General features: G+C 43.9%; 1 protein-coding gene across 1 annotated transcript; it reads left to right on the plus strand.

The window, feature by feature from the left end:
- The first annotated feature begins 7,376 nt into the window (after positions 1-7,376).
- On the plus strand, positions 7,377-8,083 carry LOC136489402 (BTB/POZ and MATH domain-containing protein 1-like). The gene is made up of 2 exons (XM_066486049.1): positions 7,377-7,492; positions 7,525-8,083. Exons 1-2 carry the CDS (start codon positions 7,377-7,379, stop codon positions 8,081-8,083), a joined length of 675 nt encoding a protein of 224 aa, XP_066342146.1.
- Positions 8,084-9,463: the final 1,380 nt, after the last annotated feature.

Genomic DNA, 9,463 nt, shown 5'->3' on the forward strand with positions numbered 1-9,463 from the left:
AGTATGAAAACACGACAAAAAAATCTGAAGTCACAATTATTACATAATAGGTCTAATACATCACTAAATATATCAACCGGGCACATTAGTGAACTTCTTCTTAACGTATATCCCTTGGTTATGATCGCGTCGTAACCATGGAGTGTCCTCATATTTAGCTGGATGCTTGGGTCTTTGTTCACCATGAAGGGTGGAATTCGGTCATCCATTTCATAATCTTCTAATATGTCTGACTTGTCTTCAATTCCAACGATGTTTCTTTTCCCTAAAAGAACTATGTGGCGCTTTGGCTCATAGATTGGGTCGTTGTTGTTTTTCCCTCTCTTCGGTTTTGTAGACATGTCCTTAACATAAAACACCTGATTCACATCCTTGGCAAGGACGAATGGTTCGTCTTTGTACCCAATATTGTTGAGGTCCACGATTGCCATTCCATACTGGTTTTCGACTGCTACCCCGCCTCCAGTCACCTTTACCCATTAGCACTTGAACAAAGGTACCTTAAAAGTAGGTGCATAGTTTAGTTCCTATATCTCCTCTATGCGGCCATAATATGTTTGCTTATTTCCATTAGGGTCGGTGGCATCTATTGGGACACCACTGTTTTGGTTGGTGCTCCTTTTATCTTGGGCTACTATGTAAAATATATTCCCATTTATCTCGTACCCTTTGTATGTGATGATATGCCACGATGGCCACCTAGCCAACAAATACAGTTGCTCATCAATACTCTCATCACCCTGACATTCTTTTCACAACCAGTCGCTGAAAGTTTCCATGTGCTGACGCGTAATCCAAGCTTCAGACTTCCCTAGAAACTCGGATCAGAGTAACTCTTTATGTGTCTTGATATACGGATCCACCAAGGAGGAGTTTTACAGAACTGTGTAGTGTACTTTATTAAAATAATTGTCCTGCGTACCAATATATGTTTTCTTCCCTAGTGTCCCCTTTCCACTTAGTCTCCCCTTGTGTCGCGATTCAGGAACACCAACCGGGTCAAGGTCGGGAATAAAGTCAACACAAAACTCAATGACCTCCTCTGTTCCATAGCCCTTGGTGATGCTTCCTTCTGGCCGAGCACGGTTGTGAACATATTTCTTTAGGACTCCCATGAACCTCTCAAAGGGGAACATGTTGTGTAGGAACACAGGACCAAGAATGCTAATCTCCTTGACCAGGTGAACTAGGAGGTGTGTCTTGATATTAAAGAAGGAAGGAGGGAACACCAACTCAAAGCTGACAAGACATTGAACCACATCATTCTGTAGTTTAGCTAGATCCATTGGATCGATTGCCTTCTGAGAAATTGCATTGAGAAATGCACATAGCTTCACGGTGGCCAGATGCACATTTGGAGGTAGAATTCCTCTTAATGCAACTGGAAGCAATTGCGTCATGAGCACATGGTAGTCATGGGACTATAAGTTTAGGAATTTCTTCTCTGGTATATTTATTATACCCTTTATATTCAAGGAGAATCCAGATGGTACCTTGATGCTTGCTAGGCATTCAAACATGCTTTCCTTCTCTTCTTTGCTAAGAGTGTAGCTGGCAGGACTTAAGTAATGGCGTCCATCATCTGTCTTCTCTAGATGTAGGTTGTCTCGTTCTTTCAAACATCATAGGTCATGTCGTGCTTCAAGTGTGTCGTTAGGCTTCCCATACACACCCAAGAAGCATAGCAGGTTCACACAAAGATTCTTCGTCAGGTGCATCACGTCGATCGCGCTACAGACCTCTAGGACTTGCCAATAGGGTAGCTCCCAAAATATGGACTTCTTCTTCCACATGGGTGCATGATCGTCGGCGTCGTTCGTAACAGGTTTGCTGCCATGTGCCTTTCCAAATATTACTTTCACATCCTTGACCATATTGAGTACATCCTCACCAGTTCGGTTGCCCCGCTTGGACTGGTGGTCTGCCTTACCTTTAAAATGCTTGCCTTTCTTTCTTAGAGGGTGATTCGCAAGAAGAAATCAACAATGGCTAAGGTACATGACCTTTCGACATTTTTTCAAGAATATACCTTTAATGTCATCGAAATAGTGCGTGCATGCATTATATCCCTTGTTTGATTGTCCTGAAAAATTACTTAGAGCAGACCAATCATTGATTGTTACGAACAACAATGCTCGCAGGTCAAAGTGCTCCTGTTTGTGCTCATCCCACACACATACACCTGGTCTATTCCACAAAAGTAGAAGTTCTTCAACTAGTGGCCTCAGGTACACATCGATGTCATTGCTAGGTTGCCTTGGACCTTGGATGAGCACTAGCATCATAATAAACTTACGCTTCATGCATAACCAGGGAGGTAGGTTGTAGATACATAGAGTAACAGGCCAAGTGCTATGACTACTGCTCTACTCCCCGAAAGGATTCATACCATTCGTACTTAAAGCAAACCTTAAGTTTCTCGCGTCATTTGCAAACTCCAGGAATTCTCTATCGATTGCTCTCCACTGGGACCCATCAGCAAGGTGTCTAAACATATTGTCTACCTTACGGTCTTCTTTGTGCCATCGCAATAACTTTGCATGGTCTTTGTTTCTGAACAGATGTTTCAAGCGTGGTATTATAGGAGCATACCACATAATCCTGGCAGGGATTTTCTTTGTGGGACGTTCGCCCTCAACATCCCCAAGGTCATCTCGCCTGATCTTATACCGCGATGCATGACATACTGGGCATGCATCTAACTTCTCGTACTCCTCGCCATGGTAGAGGATGCAGTCATTAGGACATGCATGTATCTTCTAGATTTCTAATCCCAAAGGGCAGACTACCTGTTTTGCTTCGTACGTAGTGACGGGCAATTCATTATCCTTTGGAAGCATCTTCTTTTGGATTTTCAGTAACTCCCCAAATCCCTTGTCAGATACACCATTCTTTGCCTTCCATTGTAGCAATTCCAATGTGGTACCCAACTTTTTCTGTCCCGCATCACAAGTTGGGTATAGCAATTTCTTGTGATCCTCTAGCATGCGCTCGAACTTGATCTTCTCCTTTTCACTTTCGCATTCTCTTTGTGCGTCACGAATGGCCTGACCAAGATCATCAGCAGGCTCATCTTCTGCCACTACCTCTTCTTTAGCTTCCCCCATTGTAGTATCATTGAAGGCACCATATTCAGCAATAATGTCATCATCGTCCCATTATTCTTCTTCACCTTCTTCCATTACAACCCCAGTTTCTCCATGCTTCTTCCAACAAAGATAGTTTGGCATGAAACCCGATATCAACAAGTGTGAACGAAGACTCCTTGAGCTAGCATATTCCTTCAAATTCTTACATATGACACATGGGCAGCACGTGAAACCATCGCGTTTGTTTGCCTCGGCCACACGTAAGAAAGAATGCACGCCCTCAATGAACTCGTGGGAGTGGCAATCAGCATTGTACATCCAATGCTGGCTCATCTGCATTACATGACATACATACCATATTAAAACCTAGAACATAATTAGTTAATTATACGACATGCATGCCACCACACAATGTATTAATTTATGAAAGTCTCGCTACAATGTAGACAATCCCAACTACCACTAAAAAAACTAAAGCTAAAATGCACTTCAGCAGCATAAGGATTTCACGACCAATCCCAACTAAAACAGACAGATCATGCGTTTGTTCAACTTCTATGGGCTTCTTCCGCAGGATCACTGCCTCATCAGCCGCCGTAGCCACCTGTGCAAGAGAGTTTTGCACGTGTTCAACATACTCTTCCTACCAGTACCAGCCTAAAGATCCAGTGCCATCCCACTGAAATTAAAATAAAAAATTAAAACTTTAATTAGAATCATCATGAAAATAAGTATAAATTAACCATAATCATCAAATGCGACAAAATAGCTTACATTGCGATCCGGACACTTGTAGAAAATACGGCCCTTGTTGGGACACTCCTTCCTCACCCGGTACTCCATCACAATCTTCTCCTCACACTTGCCGCATGCAATGAGAGGAATGTCTGGCCTCAGTCGCTTTGTAACCCGATGAGAGGCCGAGGACCCGAAAGCAGCTGCCATCTACTCTCTATACTCATTTTTAATATAATATAAATTTCTCATTTTATAAACAAATAAGCTTAAAAAAACTCTAAAATTCTCTATATCTCTAAAGCATGAAGTGTGCTATGCATGCTAGAAATGAAATCTCAATACTAGTTTTGAATAACTACTTTAACCTTTCTTCATCCAAATACGCAAACTTTAAAGTGGTTTTGAGCTTAAATGGCTTACAAATAAAAAAATCTACCATAAAAAAACCACATATATCTAGTCCATAAAATGAAATAAGCTATAGATGAAACACGAGAGTATAAAGTTGGTACCTTTAGAACCGATGGAGGAATGAAAGAAATCTTATGACCGGTGATGAGGAAGAAGAGAGGCCGGCGATAGCAAGAGAACACTGAGCTCAAAGTGGCTCGGGCTCGGGGAGGAACAAGGGCTATATAGGAGGGTACCTTTAGTTCCGGTTGGAGACAGAAACCAGGACTAAAGGTCCCTTTATAGTCCCGGATGGAGCCTCCAGCCGGGAGTAGACTTTTACTCCCGGTTGGAGGCACGAACTGGGAGTAAAAGTTAACCTTTAGTCCCGGTTGGTAGCTCCAACCGGGGCTAAAGGTCCCCTCCAGCAAAAGCCTGGCGCAGTAGCCGTTGGGCAAGGACCTTTAGTCCCGGTTGGATCTACAAACCGGGACTAAAGGTCTCTCTAGTCTCGGACGCGAAAAATACTGGGACTAAAACCAAATTTTAAGCTGGATCAAAGATCGTTTCTCTACTAGTGCCTCGAGTGCCTCCACCTGGTGGTGTGAAGTGTCCTGCCGAGGTCATATGGTTAGGATCCTGCTCGTGCTGCTTGCTCGAATCTGGGAGAGCCTGGGAGTAGCGGCCGAGTCGATTGTGCCGTCACCAATCTAGTACCGCCCATGCTTCTTGCCTCCTCCCACCCTCAAGACGACTTCTCCATCAAGGTCCTCGGTGCTCGGATCGTACTCTAGCCCATGGACCTCTCTTGCCATCGATGTGTACTCACTGAGGTGGTTGTGGATGGTCGCATTGCTGTACGTCTCGAGCCCGTCCTCCGGGTTGTAGTCGACGTCGGACGTCGCCTTGCCCTTGTGGACCATAGCAAATGCCTTGAAGATGGAGCAAGGCTAGCCACCATATGACGCCGACTACGAGAAAAACAGCAAGATGATTAGAAATCATACAGAATTGAGCGTTAGAATAAATAAATGAATTCGCATACCCATGTTTTTGCGTATCCGCTAAGGCTACGGCTGCATTGATGGTGTGCTACACCTGGCATCATCAAATGCCGCTCCTAGCACAAGTTGTGTGTCTCCTCGCACTCGCGTGAGCACCACTTGTCCACCACCTGTTCCTAGCACTAGCGATGCGCGGCGCACGAATAAGGAATCATCTACAGGCCATCAAGTACATGGCACTCGGCAAATCATATTTTTTTCACTTTTGACCTCCAAACTTTTTCTGCAGTTGTTATACAATACCTGGTACTCCATGTTCCAATGTGGCACATTTCTTGGACTTTTTCTATATTTATTTAATTTATTTCATTTAATTGAATTTTCTTGGATAATTCAAATTATAACTGCTAGTCATTCGAATAATGAAAAAATAAATGGAAAAATGATATTCATGTTATTTAGTATAATGTGAGGCCGTATCTAGGAACAGACTACCAATTTCAAACATCTTGTTCACGAAACATGACCACGAACTTGTGGTCGAATTGTTTTTAAATTCTATAAAAAGCAAACGAAGTTCAAAAATCATGAAACTTGTCAAGATGTAAAGATATCATATGTGGAGGCTGTGATAAAAAATTGAGGAGGTTTTGCGCAAGTTTGTCACGTACGATGCTTACCACCTCGTCGCCCTCTTCACGAAATCATGAAACTTCTTCGGAGATTCTTCGGTTTGCAAGCATCATACATGACAACTTGCGCGAAACCTCTATATTTTTATCACAGCATTCACATATGATTTCATGACATCTTGACAAGTTTCATGAATTTTGGACTTTGTTTGCTTTTTATAGAATTTAAAAACAACTCGACCGCAAGTTCGTGGTCATGTATCATGAACAAGATATTCAAAATTGGTGGTCTGTTTCTGGATACGACCTGACGTTATACTAAATAACATGAATATTATTTTTCCATTCATTTTTTTATTATTCGAATGACTAGCAGTTATAATTTGAATTATCCAAAAAAATTCAATTAAATGAAATAAATTAAAGAAATATAGAAAAAGTCCGAGAAATGTGCCACATTGGAATATGGAGTACCAGGTATTGCATGAGGACTGCAGAAAAAGTTTGGAGATCAAAAATGAAAAAAATATGGTTTGCCAAGTGTCAAAAAAATGACACTCGGCAAAGGAGCCTATTTGTCGAGTGTCAGGATAAGACACTCGGCAAAGGATTAACAGCGCCTGCCGGCCGTTAACGGAGGTGGCCCTTTGCCGAGTGTCTTATCCTGACACTTGGCAAACCACCTCTTTGCCGAGTGTTATTGTTTGCCGAGTGCCGAGCACTCGGCAAACCACCTCTTTGCTAAGTGTTATTGTTTGCCGAGTGCCCAGCACTCGGCAAACCACCTCTTTGCTGAGTGCCAGTTGTTTGCCGAGTGCTTTCTCTTTGGCACTCAGCAAACAGCCTCTTTGCTGAGTGCCCGATAAAACGCACTCGACAAAGTCTGGGACACTCGGCAAAGATGTCGTCTCCGGTAGTGGACATAACCAAATTGGATCCGAGTTCTCCTCAAAGACATAAATTAACTGCCATGAAAAGTTGAAAACCCTCTTCCTTTGTTTTAGATTAGATTAGATGAACAGGAAAGGTGCAGCACCACCTCTCGCCTCCGCCAAACTGTGCTCACCGCCGTACGTCATGCCCCGGAGTCTGTTCGCCGCTCTCGGCTTGGCCGACAACAAGCCGACGACCTCTTCTGCGCCGGCCGGGGAGCTCAGCGCGTCGGCTCTCGTCGCCGAGTCCGTGGCCGGGTGGCACGTGCTCACGATCGACGGATACTCCAACGTCAAGGCAGTCGTCGGCACCGGCAAATTCGTCACGACCCGCCCGTTCACCGTCGGCGGCCACCGCTGGCGCTGGTACATCAAGTACTTCCCCAACGGCGAAACCCGGAGACCGCCCACTACATCAACATCTACCTGATGCGCGAGCAAGACGCCGCCGGCGCGGACGTGTCGGCGCGGTTCAGGTTCAGCCTGCTCGACCACGACGACTAGGACGCGGAGTCCGTGCCGTGGCAGGGTTTCCACACAAGCGAGCTACACACGTGGAAAGCCGACGGCTCATTGGCATGGGGATCTCGCATGTTCATCCACAGGAGGAGCCAGCTAGAGGGCTCGGCGGCCTACCTTAGGGACGACTGCATCAGGATCAGGTGCGACGTCGTCGTCTCCGCCAAGGAGATCATCAGCACCGCGGAGCGAGATGACGGCATGGCGGGGCTCGTCGAAGCGTGCCGCCGCCGGACGTGGGCCTGGATATTCTCCAGCTCCTCTGGGATGGAGAGGGGTCGGACGTCTCCTTCGAAGTTGCCAGCGAGACGTTCCGCGCGCATAGGTACATACTCGCTGCCCGGTCGCCGGTGTTCATGGCGGAGCTCTACGGCCCAATGAAGGAAACGACTGAAACTTGCGTACGGATTCACGACATGGAGGCAAGAGTGTTCAAACTCTTGCTGCACTTCGTGTACACGGACTGGCTGCCTGAGATGGACGAGGGTGTTATCGTAGTCATGTCGCAGCATTTACTCGTCGCTGCAGATAGATATGGTCTCGAGAGGTTGAAGCTAAACTGCGAGCACAACCTTTGCTGCCGTATCAACACAAGTACTGTAGCATCTACGTTGGCATTGGCTGAACAGCATGGTTGCCAGGGCCTTAAGAAAGCATGCGTCCAATTTCTGAAGTCAAGTAGGAATTTGAAGGCTGCAATGGCGACCGATGGTTTTGAGCATTTGACGACCAGCTGTCCTAACGTTCTTGAGGAACTGCTGGCCATGGTTGCTCCATGACCTCCCTAGAATAGCAATCTTTCTGAGACAAAGTGTGGCTCAATATGGAGGAAAACTTAGGTAGGTAGAAGAATTCAAGATGAGTTATATTTTGCAATTCCTTCTCTCTTTTATAGTGTAGACTGCAAATTTGTAAGATGGTCAATTATAGAAATGTTTGACATACAACAAGTTAGAATGACAATCTTTGGAAGTATTTATCCTGATACAAATTCCTTGGGAGGCAAATTTTACGTTGTAACCGTGGTGTAAAATTGTACATTCACTATCGGAAACAGTACAATTGCCGAGAACCTGAGTGTTTGCCGAGTGCATTATTCCATCGAGCACTCGGCAAATATCCTATTTACCGAGTGTTTTGAATTCAACACTCGGCAAACAGATAGCACTCGACAAAACCCAAGTTTGCCGAGTGCCTAATAAAAAACACTCGACAAACTACAACGAAAAACTTGACAAACACGGACACTCGGCAAAGTACAGGCACGTGCGCTGGGCGTGCGGCGGCCATTTGGTGCGCCGCCCTGCCGTTATAACTTTGCTGAGTGTCCGTTAGAGACACTCGGCAAATGCAAGCTTTACCGAGTGTTTTTATTGACACTCGCAAAAAAATGTTATTGCCGAGCGTTTTTTATTGGCACTCGGCAAATTAATATTTTTTTTCTCTCCTACCCTCCAAATTTTTTCTACTCTCCACATACAACATGTGGTACTATATGTTAAAATTTGGTATATTTCTCAATCTGTTTGGTATATTTAATTAATTTATTACATTTAGAGGAATTTTTTGGTATAAGCCAAATTTCAACTGCAAGTGGTTTAAATAATGGACTAAAATGAGTGGGAAAATGATATTCATGTTATTGAGTCCATTTTGAGGCCTTACCCACGAAATGAAAAGAAATTTTGAACATTTTGTTTAGGAAACACGACCACGAATGTGTGGCTAAATGGTTTTAAATTTCTAAAAAAAGCAAACGAAGTCTGAAAATCACAAGATTTGTCAAAATCTCATGATATCATACGTGGAGGTTGTGGTAAAAAATTGAGAAGTTTCGCACAATTTGTCATGTACGACGCTTACAAATCGAAGCATCTCCGAACAAGAACTATAGCGTTGAGAAGGATCCGGTAAGATTTGGAGTCAAAGTGACGGTTGAATTGGGTTTGACTTCAAAACTTTTTGTATACACAATAGACAACATAGATTGGTTCACGGCAAATTTTGGTAATTTTTTTGATCCGTTTGATAATTTTAATTTATTAACTGCAATTATAGAATTTTAATTGATATAAATTGAATTTGAGCTATAACTGCATGAAATAATGGAATAATATGTGTAGAAAACTCAAATATGCATTGTTGAGTGAATTTGACAA

This window comes from Miscanthus floridulus, chromosome 10, assembly GCF_019320115.1.
Source record: "Miscanthus floridulus cultivar M001 chromosome 10, ASM1932011v1, whole genome shotgun sequence".
Taxonomy (NCBI): Eukaryota; Viridiplantae; Streptophyta; class Magnoliopsida; order Poales; family Poaceae; genus Miscanthus; species Miscanthus floridulus.

Bases quoted from the DNA above. Each gene is read 5' to 3' on its own strand.
- LOC136489402 (XM_066486049.1), top strand. From the start codon at position 7,377: ATGTTCATCCACAGGAGGAGCCAGCTAGAGGGCTCGGCGGCCTACCTT. The intron at 7,493-7,524 runs GCGAGATGACGG...GGCTCGTCGAAG, and splicing joins GAGATCATCAGCACCGCGGA to CGTGCCGCCGCCGGACGTGG.